Here is a 27,497-nt window from a genome sequence, read left to right on the forward strand (position 1 = left end):
AGCTTCTTTGCTTGCAAAAGGTTGCCCTAAATACCAATCATTAGATTAAAAATACCTGCAAGCCGGAGTTACAAATCAGGCAGGGTGCTAGAGCACCTTGAGGAAGGAAAATATTTAAAATGCAGTGATAATTATCAGCAGCCAACTCTTGCTCATAAAGTGAAACCCTTTAGCAGAGAGGTCATTTAAGCTCTCCAGCAAAAGCACACTCAGGAAAAGCAATCCTTAGATCCATTTGCGCCACTTAAAAATACCAGTTGGTCTCACTCACCTCACAAGATATCCTAAGGAAATCATCCAGATTTAAGGAAAGATCACATGCCCCCCAGAAAGGCAGTAAAAAAAAATCAGTGCCAAGCTTGCATCCTGCCTCTTGGAAGTATACCCCCAAAAGGACAGTGCCAGATCGTATTAAGGCAGTGAATGAAGTCCCCTCCCCAAATAGAAAAAGAAACCATGAGGCAAGAAAAAATTCAAACACAATACAAATAATTAAATCACAACAGTAGCTGTTTAATAGGATTAAACTTCACCAAGCACAGAATTAACCTTCACCAAAAACCAGTTTTAAACCAAAATTCAGAAAGTATGTAAACTCAATTTTGAATGTCAATCCTTCTAGCTAGCCAAGAAGTCTTGCTGAATGTCACTCATCTTGGTTCCCTGTCTCTAAAAGCTTTGCTTCATTATTCAATTATTTCTTCAAAGTGCAGATTGTCCAGGGAAGTATTTCCTCCCAACAGCAGTGTAAAAATCTTAAAACAACCCTTCCCCTTTAAGAAAGCCAAGCCCCAAAAGCTCCAGAGAGAGGAAGTCTAGGCTGTCTGCCAAGAATGTAATAAGAGTGGAGAAAAACAAAAGGAGATTGCCTCTAACTACTGGTTCTCCGAACTGCTTGAAAATTAACAAGGGATTCTATAGAACTGGTAGAATCCCACCCCTGCATATAGGGATATATATTGGATATAGCTTACCAGGCAATGCCACAACACCCTATCCATTCACATCACCTGTTCTTATTGTTTTTATATAATTCCTATTGAAATGATAGATTTGTTAAAGTAATATCTCCTTGAAAATCCAATTAATTTAATTGCATGAATTGCATATGATGTACAATTTCATAAAGAATACAAGTAATAACATTTATTCCCATTCACTCCGGTAAATATGTAGAGCAGGGGTGTCAAACTGAAGGCCCGCAGGCTGGATCCGGCCCGTGATGAGGCCAGATGCAGCCTGCATGGCCATCCTGGAAACTGTAAAGTTCCGGCCTTGCATCACTTCAGCCTGGCCCATGCCAACCTGGGTAGATGTGCGCATGCACAGGCCCAGTTCTCCATCGCTGCATGCAGGCAACTAAAGTAGTTTGTGGGACTAGGGTAAAAAAAAAAACAATAGTTCAGATGTTCAAAAAAAAAAAAAAAAAAAGATCGCGCAAGGTTGGAAGGTCTGAACTATTTTTTTTACCGTAGTCCCGCAACTACTTTAGTTGCCATGCGTGTGACGATGGAGAACAGAGTTGAAAAGCTGGTTAGTGAAGGGGTTTAACTGCACTGGGGCAGGGCGAGGTTTGGCATGGGTGGCCTGGCTGAAGGGCCCCCAGATAAGCCAGGCCAGGGTGGGTGAGGCAGCTCTGAACCTGTTAGATCGGGGTGGATCGGTTCCCAGAGAGACATGAGACCATAGTAACTTTCAGCTCTTTATTTTAGTTCAGCTCAGTACAAGAAAACTGGAGCCGCAGCAACCCTTCATATAGGGATTGCTCCCGGCTCGGCGGCCAATGGCAGTGCTTTGAATCTCCCGCGATCGGCTCGGCCAATCGCGGTAGATTCCCAACGCTCCAATCACAGCCGCTGAGTCAACCAATCCGGTTGCGGTCCGTGCGGACCAATCAGGTGTCAGGTTTTGGAGTATGATAATATAGCACAGAACCCACTGCCTTGCTTTATCCTACACCACCACCACCCGCTGCCTCACTTCATTCTTCATTCTTCACCACTTCTTCTCCTTGCTCTCCTAGCGGGAGGCTGAGCAAGACACCGGTGCAGCAGCCACAAAGGGAGGTGGTGGTGGGGTGGAGGATGTAGCAAGGTGGGGGTGTGCAGCTGCCCCCCCCCCCCCGTGCCCTGCACCAGCTTACCTAAATGTTCTGCCAGCCAGGCACTGAAGGGCTGCAACTGCCATCTCAGCGAGACAGAGCGAGAGAGCGAGAGAGCTCTCCAACCTGTGTTTGTGTGTGTGTGTGTGTGTGTGTGTGTGTGTACGAGCAATCCGTGCTTCAGCCAAGGCACCTAAGCTGCTGGCAACGGCGGGGGTGGCAGTTCAGAAAAATGGGTTTACACTTATGACTGCAGGATTCACTTACTCACTATTGATTCATTAAATCAGTGGCCCCCAATCTTTGTGCTCGACGCAATAGGGGGACAGGGAAACCAGGCCACATGAATGGCAGGCCGTCGCACACGCGTGTGCACACAGCTCAACTTGAACAAGCAGTGGGCCAGCGTGCACAGCTCAACTTGTGCAAGTTGAACTGTATGTTGGCAAACATGATGGCCCACTGCTCACACAAGTTGAGCTGTGCATGTGTATTTAGGCGGCCCAATTGCCAATAGGTCATGGCCTGGTAGTGGGCTACGGCCAAGGGAACCCCTGTACTAAATGACTACCAAAAAAATGTCATCAGGTCTGGTCACAAGGGTGCCTTGACTTATGACCGTAACAATTTACAACAATAAATCCAATTGTAGTCATAAATTGAGGACTACCATAAACAGAATACAAAATCAGAAACAGCAATCATAGCAACGGTACAAGTCATATCATAAAATTGTGGACTACAATAAATTCTGCCTGTACTGCTGGAAGTCTATTCTCATTTGAACAAACTTTTTAAAAATCATTTAAAAATGAAAAAAAAAAGACACTGCTGGAAGTCGGACATTCTGTTCACTGGACTGTGCTTGAATTTCTAATTACAAAGACATTCTTTTGTTACTTAACCTTTAGGATTTCTTATTCAGAAAAAGACAACATTCAACTAAGGGTATCCTCCCTCGTCAAGGAAAAAGATAAAGGTAACATTAATTTTTTGTACTCATTTAATATTGTTTGCCACTAAATTAAATCCATTCAGAAGCCAAAATATATATCCAACTGGACTGTTTTGCACAGAAAATATTTCATATGTTTCCGCTGACTATAAAAAGCCTTTGATTTTTTTTCCTATGAAGTAGAAGTCAAGTGTACTGTTCATATGTTGAATGAATACATAAAACTATTTAGAAGTGCTTTTACATAGCTGAATTTATTGTGATTCTTCTATGGCTGCTTGATTTCATGAGCCAATTGTCACATCCTTCTCTGCTAAAGGCACTGATCATTATAGGATTTGCTTTGATCATTAATATAGCTATTATCAAGAATCTTTTAGTTATCAGGAATCTATCAACCCTACTTTACCTTCTATAAGGCCAGCTGAAGGTAGACAAAAATAAAGATATTTTCTTGAAAACAAATGGTATATATCAGTACCGATAGGGTTTTATTCAGATTTTTGGATATTCCATGAAATTTTTCTTAAATGCAGATAGATGCAGTAGATGAATGATGAACCATCCTAACATGTTTCTATATTTTTTAGAACTGCACATTTTAAATCTGGCTAAAGAAATGCATTGCAGTCATGGTAAGAGAGAATCTGAATTATTATTATTATTATTATTATTATTATTATTATTATTATTATTATTATTATTATTATTATTATTATTATTATTATTATTATTATTATTATTATTATTATTATTAATATTAATATTAATATTAATATTAATATTATTTAAGATTCAAACTTCAATTCGATTCACAGTCTGGGACTGGTAAAAACTTAAACATTCAAATCCTAACCAAGGACCTAAGTCCTGTTACGGTGACATTTAAATAGTAGTTGTTGTGAATCAATAAAGTAGTTATTACTACTAATTAAAGAGTTACTACAGCTCATTATGGGGCTGTTCATGTTGAGAAACTTTTTTAAAATTTTGGGGGGAAATCCTTTAAATCTTGTATTAGTTATTTTGCCATATCTGCCTAACAGAAGGAATGGTGTATTAATTGAATGCAACAGTATTAGAAACATAGAGCTAAGCCACTGATTTAATGTATGTAAGCATTTTAATGGTTCCTTCCCCCCACCTCCCTTGTAAAACAGATAAAGATACACTACCTCATATCAGGCAGATCATCACCAGCCCACATTTGGACTTAAATCCTAATTTTGACCCCAGGATCAAAGAATACTACACTGAGGTGCCTTTTGATCTTTTGACAATCAAGATTAGAGCAGAACCCATGAATTGTCAATGTGAAGCTCACTTGAATGAGAGACAAGGACCAAGGTAATTGGAACGATGGGTGATGCTCTTGGGATATACAATACAAATCCTTCAGTTCTACTTTACCAGAAAAATTGCAACGTGCTTATCCTTAAAAGTGCCACGATTAAGTATTATTGTGATTTCCCTTTGAAAGCTTTGAAAATGCAGTTTTCCTACAGTAATGCCGATTAAGCCAATAATTAAGTAATAATTACAATAATTATGCCAATAATTAAGTATTATTGTGATTTCCCTTTGAAGCTTTGAAAATGCAGTTTTCCTACAGTAATGCCGATTATGACAGCATACAAAATTTCTACAAGAACCTATTGATATACAGTGCCTCTTTAAGATACCGTCTTGCCGTTTCTTCATAGCTTTGGCTGTAACATGAATGTGCATGCGTGAACATTCATAAGAAAAAGAGAAATGGCCTAATTTTGGCAAATTTACAGAACTGTTTGCATCTCCGTGCACATGTAAACTCTGTGCAAGCAGTTCTGTATTTCTAGGAATGAAATGAGCAGATATCAGATTCCTGTGTTTGAATACAAAGCCTTATCTTTGTAGTGTTTGTGCGGCTTGCTGTATCATGTATAGATTGAACTTGTGCAAAGCTTGCACGAAGTTTCATGCAAAGCAGTCTTTTGGCACTGCTTCACAAGCAACACAACGCCTTACTAAAGTATAGCAATTATACTGTGTCACTTCTTCTTTCCTACTTTCTTTCCTTCCTTCCTTCTTTCCTTCCTCATCAAACAAATCCATTTGCTTCTACCCCAACATCTCTGCGGTTAATTACTACCATCCGTTGCTAAACACATTGCTCAGGGGAAGGAAAATAAACACCACAAGAACTACTTTCTTTTATTGTCTTATTTGGCAAATTTGTTTGAGATGTGGAAGCATTAACTGTTTGCACCATATATTCTACTGACTGCTATGGGCATAAGGGATAGAGTTCCTTTCTTCATTTCCCCCCTCTTTTGTCTTTGTAGCGTTTTTCTCTACATGGAAGACTAGATTCTTCCATTCTGCTTGCTTTCTACAGAATGGGTATCATACTTACTTCTCCTTTCCCCCACCATTAAGGATAAAAAGTTTAGAGATACAAGGCTTCTAATAGGACAGGTAACTAATGGAAATTGAAGTCCAGCAAGTCCTAATCCCAGCAAAGTAGCTTTTATCTACTATAGTTTAAAAAAAGATACAACATTCAAACTGTTATGTATTGAATCAAAACATTGTCTAGATACTTCCAATTTTACGCGGGAGAAAACCCGAATAACCAAAAGATAGATGATAGATAGATAGATAGATAGATAGATAGATAGATATAGATATAGATATAGATATAGATATAGATATAGATATAGATATAGATATAGATATAGATATAGATATAGATATGATATAGATATAGATATAGATATAGATGTAGATATAGATATAGATATAGATATAGATATAGATATATATTTTCTTAAGTTTTCGTGGGTACTTACACGTATGGCATTCGGCTTTGTTCGGGTATTTTCCCACGTCATTGTTGTTCTTTTAAAGTTGTAGCAACGTTTCAGCAGAATCTCATCTGCCATCATCAGGCTTCTGTATTGTGTCTGTCTGTGAGCCAGGCCCCCACAGTTGTTTCTGACTCACAGACACAATACAGAAGCCTGATGATGGCAGATGAGATTCTGCTGAAATGTTGCTACAACTTTAAAAAGAACAACTACAATGACGTGGGAAAATACCCGAACAAAGCTTTGAATGCCATCTATCTATCTATCTATCTATCTATCTATCTATCTATCTATCTATCTATCTATCTATCTATCTTTGGTTATTCGGGTTTTCTCCTGCGTAAATTGGAGTATCTAGGCAACATTTTGATGAAGTCTCATTCATCATCTTCAGGCTTGTGTCTTCGGCTCTGCGCTTCTCAGAGGGAAGCACAGAGCCGAAGACACAAGCCTGAAGATGATGAATGAGACTTCATTGAAACGTTGCCTAGATACTTCCAATTTTATGCAGGAGAAAACCCGAATAACCAAAGTCCCACATACAAATACCCGCGAGAATCTCAGAAAACAAAGATAGATAGATAGATAGATAGATAGATAGATAGATAGATAGATAGATAGATAGATAGTTGTGTTGCCCTGCTAAAGTGAGAGTAACCTTTAGATGACCCCAACTGTTAACTCCAACTGTTTTGGATGGAAACTTAGAACATTCATATTTGGGTTTTCAAGAAGGGTTTTCAAGTATTATGATTGGTTAAGGCCCTGTGGGCCCAGAGTGCAAAATTACAGGCCTAAGCCTGCTGTTCCTCAGTTCCAGTTTAGAGTCTATAAATGTTGTTGTATTATGCTGGTCTGCTTCTTGCCTACTGAAGCTCACTACACAATACAAACTTTATGAGCACACTGGAACAATAAGGAAGGAGAGGGTTTATAATTTTATTTAGCTACAGGCAGTCCTTGAGTTACAACCACAATTCATCCCAAAATTTATGTTGCTAAGTGAAATATTTGTTAAGTGAGTTTTGTCCCATTTTACAACTTTTCTTGCCACAGTTGTTAAGGGAATCACAGCAGTTGATAAGTTAGTAACATAATTGTTAAGTGAACCTGGTTTCCCCATTAACTTTGCCTGTCAGAAGGTTGCAAAAGGTGACCACGTGACTCCAGGACACTGCAACCATCATAAATATGAACCAGTTGCCAAGCATCTGAATTTTAATCACATGACCATAGGGATGTTGCAATGGTCATAAAGTGTGAAAAATGGTCATAAGTCACTTTTTTCAGTGCTGCCGTAACTTTGAACAGTTACTAGATAAACTATTGTAAGTCAGTGACTATCTGTATTTTGTCTGAATAGATAGTTGAATATGATTAAGAGGGACAGAGCCATGCTAGTTCTGTCTAAACAAAAATTTCAATTTCTCCATGTTCAGCAAGGAAGTCTGCAATTGAAAGCCTGATAAAGTCCAGATTCCAAATGTTTGGAAGTTTCTACTCAACTAGACACAAGTAAAAGAACTATGCAGATACCACAACTCTATAGTAGAACAATATAACAGAACTATCTAAGACTTCGGGAATGGTTCTGATATGCGTTTCTCTTCCTGCAGTTCCTATGCTTTGCTTTTTCTGACATTTGGAAATATCAGACATTTGGAAATGTCAGACATTTGGAAATATCAGAACAGAAACACAACAGAAAGATAATAATGTGTATCATTGCAAAGAATGTATCCTCTCCTTTTCAGCTGTAAAATACTTTTCGAATATTTTAGTCTATGATAAAATGAACAGATTACTTATTTCACTAAAGTTTTATTGTTTTTGCATTCTCCTTCTGTTCTAACAGCTCTGCACATTACCCACTTGGATTAGGTATAAACATAGTAATTATTGTGGTAACAGACAAGTCTCAATCAGTCAGTGAGATCGTGAGCATCTACAAAATCATCATTTTTCGTGAAGACCGTCCAAGCTTGCCATTGTTTGATGATTTCATGCTGTGTGGTTTTGTACAGGTACTTTCTAAATACAGTTAGCAAACAAACGTTTAAATACAAATGTTCTACCCATGCACCATGTAATTTATTCATCAATGGTGGAGGAAATCAATAGTTTTGTGGGCATTTAATACCTCCTCTATTGTGTTCTTACTTGCTTCTGTTATTTTAGTCAGTCCAGATTTTCTACTCTTGCCAGATCTTGTGGAGGAGATGGTTTGCGACAAAGGTTCATGGATTCCTAACAGAATGCATGTTTTGCAATTAGAATGTCCTTGGTTCACACCATAGAATCTGAAAAGTATAGACGAAAGTCCAGGAAGCCAATACAAAACTAAGTATAGCAATAATTTAACTCTCAACGCAGATAGTTTTTAATCATCTATCTAATTTAACCCATTACCAAATTACAGAATTGTGCTCCTGCCTATTTCTATGGTGTATGTGACTTTGGATTGAAAGGATGACTTTGCAGTTGAAATGGCTTTATTCATTATAAGTGTTCAAGTTAAGGAAGATATTTTAGAATGAAAGCTAACAGATAAAAATGGATGGATGGACTGAACCAATAGGATTGTCAGTCCAGACCAGAATGGAGACTGGTCCTGTCTACTTGACAACTAAGTGGCTACCAGATGTTATTGCTTATGGAAGCCCTAAGCAATCCATTCCATGTTGCTGACACATGCCAGAATCTTCACAGGGTTCTTTATTCAGTGCCTTGCTTGTCCAAACCACACCCCATTCCCATGACCTAAAGAGATGGGCTTGCCTTTGAACATCTATCCAGTAACTTTAACTGTGCCACTATGTCCGTGTATTCAAGTGGAATTTGTGGGTTTCATTCCTTCAAAGTTAAACTACCATGTCACATTGTAAACTGCTTTGAAAAAAAGAAGAACTCTGTAAAGTGTGTGTGATACGAGCTTTCTATTTGAAGGGTGGTTTGGGAATTTAAAAGAAAAATCCACAGGGTGAGATTCAGCCTTTGGGTTCTGTTCTGTCGCCAGTAAAGAGACTCGCAGACCTCTATTGACTTCAGCTCTTTAGTTGACTTCAGCTCTTTAATAATAAACAGTAACTTCAACTGCAGTCGAACCGCAGCAGCCCTTTTTATAGCGGCTGCTCCACGGCTCGCAACCAATGACATTTAGTTAAACTTCCTGCCGCTATAGGCGGCCAATCAGATACTAATGTTACTAACCAATCGTATCGTTGCTTCTGCTAACCAATAGGAACATCGCCCTAGAAGTCTCTATTTAAATACACTACAGGTTCAACCTCGACTAGGCCCCCAGCCTGTGCTTTCTGCTAATGCAAATGAGGGCATATCCTTTCAAAGACCATCCAACCCATCCCTAACATAATCAAAGGAGGACTTTATTTTACTTTATTTCAAATAGGAGTTTGCAAAAGCAGCCTGTATTTTCTTTTTTAAAAATCTACATAGACTGACTTTTTATGGTGACTGTATTTGGTTTTTTCTTTATCCTAAAGTACATTACTACTGTTGGCTGAATTTGCCTATGCTAGAGATCAGACAATTCCATGTTTTTTTTCTTCTTTTTAGTAACTAGACATCTGTTCTAGGAGCCAAAGTTAAAACAGAGCAAACAGTCCAAGACCTTCTTTAGGCACAACTGGACTTGTGCATTGGAAAGAAAAGGTCAAAGACAGTGGTGTGGTCTTCCTCACAGTGGGGTTTCAGTTGAAGCCTCTTTTCTTTCATGTCTAATCCTGCTAGGATAATCAAGTTTCAGTGTAAGCTGATATCATGATGGATACAATACAAAGAAGAAGAAGAAAAAAAACTGGGTAGTTTCCAGGCTGCCAATAATTCTCATGTGTTTGAGTAACCCTGGATTAAGTTCAAGGCTACTCAGAAAAGTAGTGTACAACCCCAAAGCTGTGCAGCTTCTAAAAGTACAAAACTATTGTTATTTCATTTCTTCTCTAATATCATCATTAAGAGAAAATGATCAAGAATAAAGGTTTGAGCCATGATGGCATCTTAAGCAGCTGAAAATTCCATTGTTTGTATTTATAACCTGGAATCAGAGTAGTTTTCCTGGTAATGAAGACGTTATAGATTTAGGTTTGATTGATATTAATTTGATTGCATTTAAAATGCATCTTCTAGCCTCAGTAAGAAGGATAAGATGCAATTACAACTTAAGTTCAATTCTGTAGAATTAAATAACATAACATGCAGTTCTGGAATTAACAAGTTTAATAAGACTTGCTAATTCAGATCCCTTTGCTATGAGAAAAATGAAATTATTTTCAACATATTACCCTAAAATAGCTAACATCCTGAATTATGTGATACCTACTAAATAAAATTATGCAATAATAAATTTCATTTCAGGTTTTTTTTTTTGTTCTGTAGCAGATCAACAAAATGGAACGTAGATCAAATAAAATATGAAACACAAGATACTTTACCAGAACTTGAAAAGCCATATATCACTACATAGAATTTATATATAAAGAGGAAAAATACACATTAGGAAAATGTATTAAAGATGTTAAATAATTGGCAACATATTTCCATTTCTAGAAAATGTGTAGCTTTATAATAGTAGTGTAGTGTTTAATTGATTATCTGAAAAAAAGTAATTAAGTGAAGATTTTCTTCCACATCAAGTATTATAACCATAATTTGTTTTTTTCTGTTTTGCCTTTGAAGTTGAGAAATTTCTTTGTTGGGCTCAGATTGGAAGTAAGGATGGTGCAATGAGGCTGTGCAAAAAGAAAAAGGATAATTGGCTCAGCCCATTATTGAAGCGTCAGAATTTCAAAAAAAGCAGCACTGATCATGTTACAAACAGATCTGTTGTAGCCTTGATCTAGACAACCTAAGCCTGACCTTCAGAAATATTAACTTGATTTGTTTGTTTATTTTTTTTTAAAAAAAAGACAGTTGATTAATTGCAGACAATTCTGTTAATCAATTAGACTTTTTGATTGGGTGACAGTTTATGTGACAGAACTAAGATGAAGAAGGGAATATGGCAACTGTCACTCACATCCTTATCCCCTCTAGGAAGGATTATTAAAATGCATTTTGCATGGGGCTGCTGTTGAAGACTACCCAGAAGTTGCAAATGGCACAAAATGCCCCCTTACCTTCACTGATATGTAAGAAGTGCTAGAATGTTATAACACCATGTTATTTCTCAGAAGGCATCTGAGTTTAGCGTGCTGGTCATCAGCAGGCATGACACCTAGATACTTTCAGGACTGCTGCTTCAAATGCAACTGATCTGTCTAGTACATATGCCCAAATTGGGGGTGCAAAGGCACTGCCTTCTATATGAAATTTGGGAGGGGGGGGAAATATTTTTCCCTGAATACAGTCTTTTCCTATTGATTAATTTTTCTCCTGGCACTCAGATGGCCTCTTCCTAAAAGTTATTCCAAAGGAAGTTCAATTAAAGCAGTTCTGATATCTGGCTAGCAATGAAATGACCATTGATCATTGATCTCCAGTCAAATTCAATAGAGCTATTTTTAGCTATTGGGTATATTAGTTTCACTAGCTTGATATTAAGATAGCTTTAACCAAGAAAACAAGACAATCGATGATACTTTCTTTTCAAGATGAAATCATTCTGAAAAGAAGAAAGCAACAAAATTAAGCGAAATAGGCATAGTTGGAGTAGCACACACTGTACTAGAAGTTAAATAGTTTTTACTAGGCTGTGTTAATTGCTTCTTCAAAACTATTCCTTTTACTAAATTGTGCTGCTTGTTTTACAAATGCTATTGTGAGTTAAATAGATATTAGGCAATACTGTATCCCCAAACAGAAGACATAAATTCAACAAAATGACACAAAATCTTACTTAATGAAATAAGTAAATTGCATCAGTGGAGAAAGATCCTGGATTAAATAATTATTAATCTGACATATTTCATGGTTTTTTTCTTCATTCTTTCAAACTTTATTGATATGGAAACTTAATTTTTTTTCTCAATTTATCCTGGGGTATTTTTGCTGTAATCATTTCCTAGTGCCAGAGCTACTGTATATCAGAGTTTCCAATGAAAATGAATGAAATTGCACCAACCAATTATTTGGAGACTAAGAAAGGATTAGCTCTGTACACTATTTACCCTATTTAAATTACCTTTAAGCCTCTTTCCTACTTTTAGTATATATTATAGATTTTCCTACTTTTTTAAAAAAAAAAATAGAGATCAGGTTCTCATAATTAGTTGTGATCTCATTCTGCATTTATCTAAATAATGTCAGAGAAGTGTCTAAAGACTTTCTAATTTTCTCTTTGTGGAATGAAACATGAGAATAGCAAAATAATGTGTAGGATATTTATACTACCATGATTCTCCCAAAATAAGGCCTGGTCTTATATTTGAGGAGGGCTCCAAAATGAACATTAGGGCTTATTTTGGGGGAAACACAATTTCAGGATGATCAGCCCACCACACACAAAAGGCGGCAACTGCGCTGGTGCTGACGTCTGGTAGTAGCTGCAAGCTCATGGTCGGCACACTCTGGGGCTGCGCAGCCTGTGCAGCATAGGTGAGTTGATTACCTGTCCAAGCAGCAGATGGTAGCAGAGGCACAGGGGGAGGCACACAATCCAGACATGTTGTGTGGGCTGCAGAAAAGCCAAGAGTCGGTGGCTTGGAGTGGGCAGATGGCCACGGGAGGCTCGTCTTCACATCTCTTGGCTCACCAGTGGCCCATGTGGTCAAGGATGGGCTGCTACCAGTTTTCACCAATTCAGGCGAACCGGTTGTTAATTTTATGGCCGATTCGGCAAACTAGCAAAACCCACCCCTGGCTGGCCCCTCCCCTCCCAGGATTCCCTACACGGCCCATTTTGGATCACAGGTAAATGTGGAGGCTTGGGGAGGGCAAAAAAATGGGCCTCCTGCAAGTTCCAGAAGGCCAGAAATGGGCTCGCTTCCAGCCTCCAGAAAGCCTCCAGAGCCCGAAGAGGGCAAAAATGCTGCCTGCAGTCCGTTTTTGTTCCCAGGGTGGTGCAGGAGGCCAACTAGGCCAGCACCAGCATACAACCGGTTGTTAAATCATTTGAAGCCCACTCCTGCATGTGGTGCATCAGGATCACCTGCCTTCCCCCGCCCCCCATGCCTCTGCCTGTGTCTACTGTTGATGTTGCTATATGAAGACAAGCCCTCCATGGCTGCCTGCCTGCTCCAGCCAACCATCTCTCAGCCACATGGCGCATCCAGATCACGTGCCTCCCACTGACTCTACCTCCATCTGCTGCATGGACAGGTAATCAACTAACCTGTGCTGTGCAGGCTGCTGCTGCTGTGGGATTCCATTGCCCCCCCCCCAACCCTTTTTACCTCCAGTGCTGGCCACACTCCACACTCCTCCCCCCAGATTATAACAACCTTCAATAGGGTTTATTTTTGGGATAGCACTTATATTAGGAGCATGCTGAGTCACAGTGGCACAGTGGTTAGAATGCAGTACTGCAGGCTACTTCTGCTGCCTGCTGGCTGCCTGCAATTTGGCAGTTCAAATCTAACCCAGCTCAAGGTTGACTCAGCCTTCCATCCTTCCGAGGTAGGTAAAATGAGGACCCAGATTGCTGGGGGCAATATGCTGACTCTGTAAACTGCTTAGAGAGGGCTGTAATGCACTGTGAAGCGATATATAAGTCTAAGTGCTATTGCTATGCTTAAAAATCAGGGTAAGGTCTTATTTTCAGGGTAGGTCTTATTTTTGGGGAAACAGGGTATATGGCAAAAAGCTTTACATTAAAGTGGTTGAAACTATAGTAGCAGGGATATACCAATGCTTTAACCTTGATTGGTCTCATCATGTGAACCATGGCTTTCCCAAATATAGCTATGTAGACAGCATAGCAAGGTAAAGCCAATACATTTACAAGGTACCTACCTAACATATATTTTTTGTACGCTTGAATTTACATGCAGTATATTGTAAATTCATAGTATCTGAAAAGTAGAGGCAAAAATCCAGGAAGTCATACAGAACTAGGTAGGTCTACCATGCTTTTGGGTTTCACAAATACCTTTGTCATCATCTAGTGGTTGTCAACCTTTTGGAGCCAGATACAATAACCACAATATTAGTCATGTTTTAATGAACCATAACCATAACCATATTGCCAGATTGTCAAAGGAGAAAGGTAGGATATTCCTACCAGTACTTAAATTAGAGGATGAAGTTTAAGAAGAGGTTTTAATTAGATCCACAAAGTGTGTCTTCTCTATTTTAGCCCAAACACAGTCCCCTTGAGCCTTCTAAAAATAAAGATCTAAGCATATTTTACAAAGGATAATTCTATTCTCTTCTGTAATTTGAGCATTGATTTCACTGCACATATTTCATTGTTAACACAATCATCCTATCTGGTCAGTTGTTAGATCCATATTTTCAATAACAAATGCATGAAATCATCTATGAAGAGACCTATTTATAGATCTATCTATAAACTTTTTCTATGTTATCCCCCTTAAGCCAAGGCATTGTGTTATTTACAGCATGAACACCAAACATTGTGTTATTTACAGCACTGACAGGTATGATCTTTTCCATGATGCTAAACTTAAATGATATTTGGGGGGAAAATGGATTACTTCAAGATAGACCATTGTTTTCAAAGTATCAGTTAAAGACATCTCTCTGAACTTTTGGTGAAATATTGAGTGAGGTTCACATAAAATATAAGTCTAGATATTTTGGCCTATAAGTACAATATTATGTATGTATTTCTTTAAGACTTTTAAGAAGCTTTGCATTTGCAAGAAAAAGTGTCATTTGATCATTTGTACAAATATTAATTTCATTTATCCAGCCCAGCATGTCTTGTCCATTCTCTCTTGAAATGAAGCCCTGTCTGTTAATTAGAACATGCATTCACTGAAACCTTTTGAGCCTCTCCCAAGCCATCACTCTTGAACTTCACAGACAATGTGAAGTTGCTCAAACCCTATTCTCCCTTGACAATGCATCCAATAAAGGTGAAAGAGGATATGTCACCATATGAAGTTTCTAAGTGTTAACAGATCCTGAAAATTGGCAACAACTGTTTTGCTGAGTAGAGTCATCTGCAAGCCAAGGGTGGATAATATCCCAGTGATGAGCATTTAACGTTTGAGCTGTGGTCACATTTGCCTTTCATGTCACTTGGGCCTCTTGAGCAAAATTCAAGAGAGATGAAAGCTAATGCAGCTGCCTTTGTTAATCAATATTGCCCAGCCCTTTGGACAGAGGGGCAAGGCTGATATTCCCTGAGATACACAATGCATTTTGATTAACAGTGAAAACTAGTGAAGTTACTCTCTAAACCTGTCTGGTCCATCAGTCCTAGAAATGTAATTTAGATGATTATCTGTGTGCCCATTAAAGCTTGTAACCCATTCCTTGGCCGTTTGAAGTTCGCTTGCTTAAACTTGCTAATAGGAACAATAGCAAGATTAGGTCAGGGTCATGAAATAAGAGAACAGAGAAAAATGGGGAGGAGGGAGAGAGAAAGAGAGAGAGAGATGACAGTAGAATAATAGAAAACTTCCTACCAGCAAGTCATTGGAATGATGAAAGGAAAATATTTTACTATTTAAAAGCTGGTAATCTAAAACACCAAGTGCACTATATGTAAAAACCATTTTATGTAGCATCAATCCAAGGTTGTTTTCCATGTCTGTACAGCCTTCTCTAAATCTGGACCACTGCAAATATGGAAGAAGTAACTCAATCCTCCCCCTCAAATTCCTTTGTTTGGAAAAATGCAGAAAGTCACGACAAGCATGTCTTTCCTTGGTGCTAAATAATAGCATTATAAACCACATTCCGTAGGAGAGAAAAATGGAACGCACTATTCTGAACTCAGTCAAATTATTCATTTGGGCTTTTCTGACTACTACTAATAATAAAAACAAATCCTAAATGTGTTCCTTTTGCAATTCATCTGAAATAATCAGGGTTTTAATGAAGTGTCTTCAGGGGTGGAAGATTTGCTTCCACCGGGCTTGCAAGTCTAGTGAAGATTTTTCATTCTGTTCAAAGAGTATTTCAAACAAACCCGAATAACTATAAGAAGGTGACTTGTGCTCCCAATGCTGTATAACAGCAGGGAATGCTTTAAGATGAAATGGAAATAAAATGGGAGCAGTACTAGTGTGCTAGCTGGATCAAGACAACAATAATGCTTTCATTTATTACTTGAGATATCATGAATTTCGCAACACAGAGATTGTCTTCAACAAGGATGGCAAGGAACTATCATAAGACTGAGAGACTGGCTTCACAAATTGTACTAATACTTGGCTTCTAACTGGGCTTGTTGTGTAAAGTTGATTCAACCTGAGCGTACTTTTCAAACTAAAATGATTCAATTCCTAAGAATGTAATAACCAAGGCCAGACAAATCAGATTGTGATACTGAAACCAACTCAAATACTCCAACCAACATCTGTGTGTGTGTAGGAACCTTCTCCTAGTGCTGCCATATTTGTTAAACTATGACTTTAGGAATGCAAGCAGCCATTGATAAACCCAGGTTAGCTACTCTGATGTTTAAAATCCAATTAGATTTGTCTAAATAACTTCCAACCAACATGAAAATGATTGAAATTCATTCCTGTTTTATTTTGTGCAGGGACTGGTGAAGTTGAATGCTTTGAAATCAAAATCTAAACTCGCCAACAACATAGTTATAAGGTAGAGAAGAACTGAAAATATTTTGGCAATCCCTCTGTTTTGTCATTTGGGGACAATTACTATCATAGTAATCTTTGTTTTACAATAACTATAAATTTTCTACCAATCCTTTGTGGGGTTGGGGGATGTGGGGTATAGGTAAGATAAAGCAACTGTTGCACAACGATTATTGTAGCATGGGAGTGAATAAATTGCATTAAAATAATAGTCTTTTAATAGTTGCCCCTACAACTTATTTTTTTCTTTGCCAATATATTTATCATTCATTTGTATGCTTTTAAGCTGTATTATCCCACCCTTTAAAACTCTGTTGAGAGTTCCCTTGCCAAGGGAGTCACTTGCAGAGTGCTTGCAATTGGGTGTCCTCATTGGTGGTCACCCCTTTTGTGGACACCTGATCCTTCCTGTTGCATGTTTACATGGTTGTAAAATTTGACTGTTCAATATGAATTTTTTTTGTGTGTGTGGGGGAATGTTAGTTTTTGATCTGCTATTAAATGGAGAACATCTTTATTATAGCATCTATTTTCCCTCTTTTTTTCTGGACCAGGAGTGAGGGGGGGTTGCAATGTACCAGGGGTGGGGGTGGGGTTCAAGTTACAGGATCCAGGTAACTACCGTGTTTCTCATATAATAAGGCCGGGTCTTATTTTTTTTATTGAGCCCCGAAAAAATGGCTAGGCCGTCTTTTCGGGGGTGACTTAATCCTCCCCTCTTGCATCTTCGGGCGGGCGGGCAGCGACGGCTTGGATGTTGACCTCGGCGTTGGTGGTGCACTTCGTATCGGGGTCAACGCAGGCAGCACCATATCCGGGTGTGCAACAAAAGTACTTCCTAACGGCCAGCCCCCCCACCATGCCCCCCCATTTCACATGTTTTAATATAGGCCTTAATTTGGGGAGAGGGGCTTAATTTCATTTCATGCCTATAAAACATGCTGGGACTTCCTATTGGGGGAGGCCGTATTGTTGGAGAAACAGGGTATTAAATCTCTCGATTTCTCTGAGTAGCATTTCAGCTGTTGGATACTCTATTCTGTAACTATAGTAACTTTTACTGAAAAATACTTAAGCCTAATGTCTCCCAGATTCTTATTGGAAATGAAGTGGGCTGACAGAGAAAGCTTGTCTCTATCCTATAATCCAGAGGTGGTGTTCAGCCAGTTCTGACAGGTTCTGAAGAACCGGTAGTGGAAATTTTGAATAGTTTGGAGAACCGTCAAATACCCCCTCTGACTGGCCCCACCCCCATCTATTTGCTGCCTCCTAAGTCCCAGCTGATCATCTGGGTCTTCTTTTGTTGCCCTGCCCAGGAGAATGGAGCTGGAAAGCAGGTTAGTAGGGTGGGGAGGGAATGGGGATTTTACAGTATCCTTCCCCTGCCATGCCCACCAAGCCATGCCCACAGAACCGGTAGTAAAAAAATTTGAATACTACCACTACTATAATCCCTTCATCCAATTTTCTCTTTCCTATTATACCCCTGTGCCATAAATTCAGTGTTTAAAATATATATGCACTGAAATACGTACATTTTTGTGCAAATAAATGCACATATATCGAAGGTTAGATAATGATGCCTGTATATCCTATACTTTTTTCATTGTACCAACAGAATAGATTTTTGAGACAACTGCCAACCTTGTGCTTTGCCACACAGTAGAAGCCACCAAAGTTGGAATAACTACAAACAGCACTCCACCATGATGATTCACCTTATCTTAAATATGTTGTTTTACATGGGGATTTAAAAGAATTTCACCCTAAATCCTACGGTACCCAAATTAGTGTTTAGATAAATATTAGCCAGACCAAAATCTTGCTATTGCTATCTTTGGGTGTGGTCAGGGGTGGGATTCAAATTTTTTAACAACTGGTTCTGTGGGTATGGCTTAGTTGGTGGATGTGGTTTGGTGGTCATGTTATTGGCCAACTCAATATCACTCGCATCAAGGCACGCATCTCTTCACCTGTCCTCTTATGACTGTGGGAATGCTGCAACAGTCATAAGTGTGAAAAATGGTCATAAGTCACTTTTTTTCAGTGCCACTGTAACTTTGAATGGTCACTCCACACAAGCAAAGTACCAGCAAAGGAGGGGAAAATAACTTAGAGAAGTTCCTGAGACAGGCCAAGAATGTAATAAGGGTTAACAGAGAGGCAGTTTCTGTAAGCAACACCAGAATGTTTCCTTCCTGTCTTCCTTACAGGATTAGGCCAGTAATTTCTTCTAACAACTGGTTCTCCGAACTACTTAGAATGTTAACAACTGGTTCTAGCGAATAGGTGCGAACTGGTAGAATCCCACTCCTGGGTGTGCTATATGTGTGTATGGAATGAATGTTGCATGATCACATGATCTATTTTTTTAAGAGTCCAGGATTACAATAAGCATCGTTGACTTTTTAAAAAGAAATAATGAGAAGGTCAAAAGATCCTTTGGGCATCTTATACATTTTAAATCCACATGCTGCGATTTCTGGATATAATTTGGCATATATCTTGCATTTTTATAAACTACCAACATTTGTCACCCTAGATAGATGGCAATAGAAAAATCAAGTTTAAAGTGGATTGGGTCAAACTAGGGCACACTCCTCCAATGCATCCCTTGCAGGGGTGTCAAACTGGTGGCCTGATGCCCAGATGCATCTTGTGCAGGCCATGCCCACCCTAGCTCTGCAAAGGCAAAAAAATGTCACAATACGTCACATGACGTGATCAAATTTTAGAGTTTTAGAGTTTCAGTTGCATAGCATTCAGAATATTGCTAACCTCTCCACTACCAGCCTCTTTCTTCATGATATTTCTGATATCACGATTCATGGCAAAGCTGCTCTAATAGTGTTGAAATCCAAAAGCCACGCTTTGCATCTTTTCCCTATTTTGTTTAAATGGGGGAAAAGATGCAAAGAGGCAGGGGAAATTACTGTTGGAAGATAGAATTTTATCAGTTGGGCTCAAAAGTTGTGCCAAGCATAATATTAGCTCGGAGGCCACAAAGATGTATTCGTGCCAAAATGGTTCTGAATGTAAGTCATGTGTTGCAGTGGTCTGCAAATATATGATTAGACAATTTTTTTTCCCATCATTCAGTAACCTTGAGACTGACAGATTTGTGATGGCTTACAGTCTTTGAAAGAAAGTTTACTTATTCCAAAGAACAGGATAAACACATACAGCATGAATGGGGTGGCTAAATGAAATAGTTGGGACCTTAACCATGCAAACTTACAGAAATGATCTCAAGGAATGTCTTATTTCATTCTCTTCAATGGGAATAATAGTGGGAGAGCATTCCCCTGTTTTGTATCCTCTGGCTCTTGCTTTAGTGTTAGTTGTTATCAATATACTATTTAGCTTTGTTGTGGGTTACTTATTTATTTATTTTTTTAAACAAGTTTTATTCAGTTTTCCACATTTTAACGTCTCTTTTTAGTGAACAGCATGATTACAGGTTTCACATATATATACAAATATGACCATGGTTACATATTCAATTTTTATATCCAATTCCTTATCTTAACAGTGCTATTATACATTTTCTATTTTATTGTATTATTCCAAATATTTATTTCATTATTTAATTCACTTATGATAACTTCATAATCATTGTACTTTAGTACTTTTAACTGTCACATTTGTATATTTCATCTTAGATTCTAGTTAAAAAAAAAAAAGACACTTCTTGTATAAATTGGTTTCCCCCCTGAAATCTCAATATAAGTGCGGCACCTCTAAGTTATAAATACATTTATTTTCACCCCTTTTAAATCTCATTAAAACATTTAACATTATTACCTAAAACATTAAACTTAATAATCCCTTTAAAACTACATAGTATATATAAATCAGATTCTGCATGGTTTTTCTCCTTTTAAATTTCATTGAATTTCTCCAACCTCAAAAAAGGACATATTAATCTACTCATTCAAACAGTAAAACAATCCTAAGCCCTAAAGTTAATTCCATTTCAGCTCTCCTCCTATATAATTTCATTTATTTCCATATATTTAATACACATATTCCATTAATTATTCCATTCATATTTAAACCAAAAAAGCCAACATTCCAACCTTAAAAATATTTCAATATATCTAATATACTTATTCCATTATTTGTTACAATTACCTCTCTACATAAAGAGGAAGAGCATTAGATTCCATTATCCAAAAAATAACAATTCTGTTTTCCCATCTTGTCAGTCTATATGTCCCTATTTCGTAACCATAAATTTATTTATATTGCCCCTCAATACCTTGCAGAATCCCCTTTCTATATAATAATCACCCATTATCTCTGTGTCCAATTAAGGTTTTCCCCATTTTTTTACAATTCCCATATTTCTTTGTTTCCAAATCCTGTTTTTTGTCCCTTCTTTCCCCCTGTCTTTTCTCCTTTATTCTTCCACTCCAGTTTTTATCCCTCTCTCTATTTATAGCTTCCTTTCGCCCTTTGAAATTCTGCTGACTCTTTTTCCCTTTTTTAATTTTTCGGATATTCCCCTTTTTATTTAATTTCTTAAGTCTCCTGTATTTATTTCCAACTCTTTTCTTCTTTCTTTCAAGAGTTCTTGGTTCTCGATGATCACTAAAGACGGTCCCTTCTATGATTTGTTCCACCTCCTCTTCTGCCTTTTGTCTTTGTTGTTCATATTCTGCTGTCGCATTTTCAATAAATTTTAAAGCAAAACCCAGCGATTCACCTCATTCTTGTAGTGTTTCTTTCATTTTTCTGACTTTCATTTTTAATGCCAGAAGAGAAATCACCATTTTACAACTTTCTGATTTGCAGTTTAATCCAAATAGTATCTTTAAAGTTTATTTCCAACAGTCAACTTTTCTTCCTCTCAAGTTTTTAAGTCTCCGCTAATCCAGTGCCAAATCCATGTCAGAATCAGCAACTAATCCAAAGGCAGAATCTTCCTAATTCTTTCTTTGTTACAATGTTTCAATTTTCAAAGTTCTTGCTTTATTGTATCAATTTCCATGCAATTTCAAGAAACAAGAGTTTTTAAAAAGAAAAACAAGTTAGTTTAACTGAGATGGCACTCTTTATTATGCTAAATCTTCACCCGCTCTTTTCTTTTTTCTTCTCTATTATTCAGAGCTTTTTAAACCACAGTTTTCCAACGAGAAAAAGTTCAAATCCAGTTGATATTAAATTTCCTCTTTAACAGTCTATAGTTCAGCTTTATTAGTGCCAATATAAAATCAAAATATACTTATCCAAGTTGATTATATAGTTCCTTCTCCAGCTTCTACCTTTTTGCGGTTTCAAAGCCCCTACGCTATCAAAAGCAATTCACACCTTTTTTTTCTCTTTCTCTTCGTCGCTTAAATCCTTTCTTAAAGATTCTTTGAAATGTTAATCCTGGGGGTATCTTCCATTTGATTATATCATCCTGTTCCTCCTGCTGTTCACTTCATTCTTTCTCTCCTGCACAATCTTATTACAGTCTAATCTTCCCCTTCAGGGTGGCCATTTTAGACCACCGCTTCAGACATCTTCGGGAGGGAGCAATTGCCAAGCCAGGGAGGGGATTTGCGACTCCCCTCTACCCAGCTGATGGTCTCCCCTTCCTCCGCCACCCCTATGAGGCAGCTTGTGCCCCAAATCCAAAGGATTGGGGCTCTCTGACGCCAAAGCACGAACCAAAGCTGCACGCGATCGCGGTCAGTGGTCCGTCTTTAGGGAAGCTCAAAGCAGGAAGTCCGTAGGTTACTTATTTTTACCTGCCTGTGGGTTACCTATGCATTTTACCACTGCATTACCTAATGCATTGTCAAATTTTACCTTGCATCTATCAAAAAAAAAAAAAATCTCTCCGTGAAAGAAGCTTTTGTTTTTCTAACTCAGCTTGACTGATAATTAATTTTAATGATGGTTTTGAGCTCTATTGTTGCAGAAGGCAGAGTGAATTCTGTTGATATTGCTGCTTTGTGTAACATCTGTCCGTTGCTTTATAGTTTCATTCCCTGTCATATTTTCCCAACCTAAAAAAAGCCCAGTGCTAAAAGCAGGTTTAATTGATTTGCATGAGACTAGGAAGGTAGCATAAAGAGAAAACTGTAAAATGAAAAAAAAAATGAAAGAGAAATGGACCATGAAGGAAAAGACATTAACATGTGTCCCTGGCCATTTTGTAACAAAATATATGCATTAATTTTCCACTTCACCTATGAAGTTTCATTGCAATTCTGCTTTTATACATACTCAAACAAATAAAATGGAAAATGAAATCTTGTTCATCAAATTAAAAATGTACTAATGAACATTTCAGGATTTTTGTCCCAATTACACCCTTTTCAAATGGTTTTTAGAAATTAAACATTTGGGGGAAAAATTAGCACTATTGTTTTGGAAAATGTTAGCAGCAATTTAGACCTGAAAGTGAAACGTGCTTTGGAGCATTTATTGTCACAGATGTGGTACGTGTCTTTCCTTTTTAGCATTTAAAGATGCTGTTAAAGACTGTTAAAACAACCCTTGATCTGAATAATTTGTCCCAACGAGAGTAGGAGAGTTCATATTTGTTTCTCCTTTGAACAATTGTAAATTGTATTTTGCTGATTAAGTTTCATTTCTAGATCTTCTATGTGATGTTTTATTGATTTGCAAGATGATTCTATATTACCCTCTGTTCTCTTTTAATTGCAGCTTATAGATGAGGATTGTATGTTGCTGAGAATTGGTTCTGATTCAAATGACCTATAAATCTTATAAAGTAAATCCCTTATAAAAACTGAAACTTAGGAGGTAAATTTTATATAATAGCTGAAAGCTGTGTACAAGGTTTTGACAGCTGGATTTGTCCTTGGGTACTCAAGTTATGCACTTTGCTTTATGAGCATACGTAAGGACAACCATGGCATGCCTTTTGTTCCAAATATATAAAAAGCATTAAAAAAACAGGTCAGAATATTTCCTCCTTTTGTTGCAATTGCTCCTGCTCAAAGCTTATTCAAATCGTCTATTTGAATGCTTTCTGCCCTTAGTTATGTTGGTTTCATTTGATTTTCATTTCATTTGTTGTACATTTTTAACTGTTTACAATCTAACTGTCCCAAAAGTGCTTTTCAAAATGCAACTGGACTTTCTTGGGTGTTTTTTTCCCCTCCTTGAAGACATTTCACTTCTCATCCAAGAAACCTCTTCAGTTCTGCCTAAATGGTGGGGAATGGAAGGATTTATATTCTGGTTGTTAGCACTTAGAAGGTCACTCAGCAATCCCAAAAAGGTTCCACATCAGTGGTGGTATTCAACAAGTTCTGACCAGTTCTGGAGAACTGGTAGTGGAAATTTTGAGTAGTTCAGAGAACCGGCATATAATATAATAATACTTTATTTGCGGTCACAGACCAAAACAGAAGTACAACAAAAGAAGAACATGGGAAAATTAATCATGAACAATTGGTCACCAAAAACTTGACTAAGGGGAATTACAACGTTCTCCTCTGATGATTACAACTCTTAAAATTTTTTGGGAAACCTGAGAAGTGATGTATGAGGAGCCATCCCCTAGACAATATAAGAACAAATTACTAACATTGGGTCTAGAAGGGTCTGTTTCAAGGAGAGACAGTAACTTAGATCTGCCTGCGTTATACATAGGGCAATATAAAAGGACATGCTCCACAGTTTCAACCTCAGCTCTGTCACAGGGGCCTAGCCGCTCGTTAATCGGGAGCCTCTTAAATCGCCCATCCAGTAGTGTTGAGGGCAAGACATTAAGGAGAGCTAGGGAGAAAGCTCTTCTATACTTGAGAATGGTTAGAGTGTAAAAATAGGAAGCCATCCTCAGTCCGTAATTATTAAATTGACTGAAGATCAGAGAGGAACAAGTTTTGTTGGGTCTGGCTCGTAGATATTGCAAGTCAATGTCCACAAGCCATTGGACTACCCTAAGAACTGGCATATACCACCTCTGACTGGATATTCCCCTGCCACGCCCACCAAGCCACGCCCACAGAACCAGTAGTAAAAATGTTTTGAATCCCACCACTTTTCCACATGCATTTGCACTCTGATTGAGGTGACCCTGAGGATACAGGTAAACCCCCAAGCGGTCTCAATGTCTCTCAGAGAGCTAATAACTGGCCCTCAAAGTGCTAACGATCAGATGACTGTTGAGGAATCAATCCCCCACCATTCAGCCAGAACTAAAGAAGCTTCTTGGATGAAGAAAAGCACCTTTGGGACAACCATGACATGGATAACTGAGAATCTCCATAGACACCCTAACCTAACCATTCATTGAGGTAAATATAAGTTGAACGTGGTTTTTAAATCTTGCAGGTACTGCATATGTTAAAGATGGGATCAATCAAGAGGATTGTGACTGATTTATTAATCTGTGATTAATAATCTGTCTTGTTTTTTAGAAGATAATTGATACATCTGTTTGAGTATGCATTTTCTCCCTGGGGGGAGCTTTCAAAGATTTGTTTGGTGGTTGCTTTCAAAAGTAAGTCTGAAGCTGATGCTTTACACAAACATATGTAAGTTCTCTGTCATCAGTGATCCCCTACTAGGGAGTGCATGGATTAGAAACAAGATAAGGAAATGTAACCTGGGACACAGATTACTATAAACCACCTATAAATCTTTGTTGAAATATATTGCAATACATTTAGAATAAACCTCATGCTGATTCTTAAGTAATCAGAAGTTGGAAATGACGTAGCTATTCCACTCATACAGGGAAACAAATATATTTAAATGTATTATTTTCATTGTTGGAGCCATGTATATTTACTTATTTATTTATTTGCAGGACCGCAATAGCCAATAGCACTGAAACATATTTCATTCCCTCAGGAATCATAGGTCCTGGTATTTGTACACATTCTGTAAATTAGCTTGGCTCAAAATTGGTTGTTCTATCTATGATGTACCATTTCACCCATGTAAGAAGCCTAACGATGGGAGTTTTAGCAGTATATAAACAGCAACTATTTATTGCTACAATGATATATAATACTATGTTTTTAATTGTTGTACCCTTTTAACTTTTTAAAAAGGATTTTCTATTTTTCTCTTGGACAATGCATGTATTTCTACCATAATTATCATACTGGTTTGTTTATTTTTATTATTTTAAAGCAAAAAATATATATTTGAGAATAATTCATGGCACAACCAAAATGCAAAGAAAGATTCTTTCAGTTCAAAACAGATTCTGTGACAGTGAAGGATATGATGGAATGATAGGTAAATCCTAAGGAATGGGGTATAGAAAAGTTTGCAATTGTCAGCTGTTCTATTAGCCCTGATGTCTGGCAATACACAATTCCCTGAATATGTTGGGTAAGGAACTCCATTAAGTCTCTGGATCAAGTTGCACCTTTGGCTAAACATCAGAGAGTATTAGAATTTAAGTGACTGTGAAGTAAATAGTTACAGCCATTAATGTGAGCACAGCAATCAATGCAAGGCATGGGAGAATAGATTAAAAGAATTAGAAAGACATGCAGAATAACAGACAGGACTTCGGGAATTATTATTTTTTTAGATTGTTTAGCTGATCTGAGAACTTACTGTACATGCTTTTATTTTTTTGCTTTTATTGGAAAAACTCAGATTATGCTTTTGATTTTTGGTGGTGTACTTCCATATTTTAGCAGTCAGATCTCCGCCAATATTTTAATATTTTAAAAAATATTAAGAAATTACATTTGTTGCTGTCTGTAGGCTATACATTGTCTATTCTATGGGCTGAGGACAACCCCTTGTGCAAAGGATATTGTGCAGATTATTAAACTGGAAATGGAGAAAATCATAATTTGTGGACACTAGGAGAGTCTCTGGTGGCAGAAAATCTGCAGCTTGGTAGCATCTTTCCCAACCAAGAAAATTTATCAAAATGTAGTATTTAATTTGAAGAAGCATCTGATGAAGTTCACAGCAGCATAAATTTTAATAAAATGTATTATTCCCAAAAGGTGCTACCAAACTCCTGATCTTTGGCCAGTTGTGGGTCATTATAGTTAAAGAAGAAAGCATAGTTTATGAATGAAGAAATAAAAGATTAGTAAATAGTTTATGAAATCAGGTTTGTCATCCTTATTTACAGAATTTAATATAAAGTAACAGGCTTGTTTACTTTTATTTATTACAGTTTTATACTACCCAGCTCCCAGTGACTCTGGACAGTTTGTCAGTCTAATTATAAATGATTTCTCAAAACACACACACATACACACACACACACACACACATAATCTTATTTAGATTTATTATGAAGTTCTAATTCTCTTAAACCACTGAGTCTAATTTTATGACTCTAAACTTGGAGGTTTTATGTTCGAAATATTTTTTTATTGTAGATGGTATTTAATTTTGTTGTACAAGTTGCAATGACAATAAACTAAACTAAATTAAACTACGTAGATATCTGAAATACAGTCCTATTCATTTTGTTGTTAATAACAACAGCTGTATATTTCCCATGATCCATGCCTATTCAATTAATAGTTGTGTGAAAAAAAGATTGTGATTATACTTGTCAGTGCAAATGACTGCATAAATTGTACATCAAAGATATGATCCTGTTTTAAAAATAAAATATGTTTACCTATTTTCTCCCAAAGAATAGATAACTATAAAAATCTCCTAATGTTCAGTTCCTCACCAGAAGCTATTGATATATTTGTTAGATTTATGACTCTTAATTTCCCAAATAAGATAGTGAAATATATGACTTAATAGTATTTTCATATTAGTTTTTTATACATGGTTGATTGCACAGATATCAGACTTATAATATTATATTAATCACATGAAAAAGCTCAAAAAGTCTGGTTTGCATCTGATTGAACTAAAGCAGACTACCAAAATGAACAAAGGAGGATGCCTGCTGCTGTTGACTAATGAGTCAAGCATACTTTCATTAATTT

At 37.4% G+C, this 27,497-nt stretch overlaps 1 protein-coding gene across 2 annotated transcripts in view; it reads left to right on the plus strand.

Moving 5' to 3' along the window:
• The window catches only part of CPED1 (cadherin like and PC-esterase domain containing 1), a 112,489-nt gene that overhangs the window by 61,857 nt on the left and 23,135 nt on the right, over positions 1-27,497 (plus strand). For both annotated transcript variants that reach the window (XR_015750268.1, XM_026669072.2), the window contains exons 14-17: positions 3,013-3,080; positions 3,647-3,691; positions 4,217-4,403; positions 7,761-7,929. Coding sequence is in view for 1 of the 2 variants with exons in the window: in XM_026669072.2 (XP_026524857.1) it covers positions 3,013-3,080; positions 3,647-3,691; positions 4,217-4,403; positions 7,761-7,929 (469 nt within the window). In the remaining variant the exon portion in view is untranslated. The remainder of the gene's footprint in view (positions 1-3,012; positions 3,081-3,646; positions 3,692-4,216; positions 4,404-7,760; positions 7,930-27,497) is intronic.

This window comes from Notechis scutatus, chromosome 6 (assembly GCF_049901735.1).
Source record: "Notechis scutatus isolate UNSWTSFEM ecotype Mainland chromosome 6, rNotScu1.2, whole genome shotgun sequence".
NCBI classification, from domain to species: domain Eukaryota; kingdom Metazoa; phylum Chordata; class Lepidosauria; order Squamata; family Elapidae; genus Notechis; species Notechis scutatus.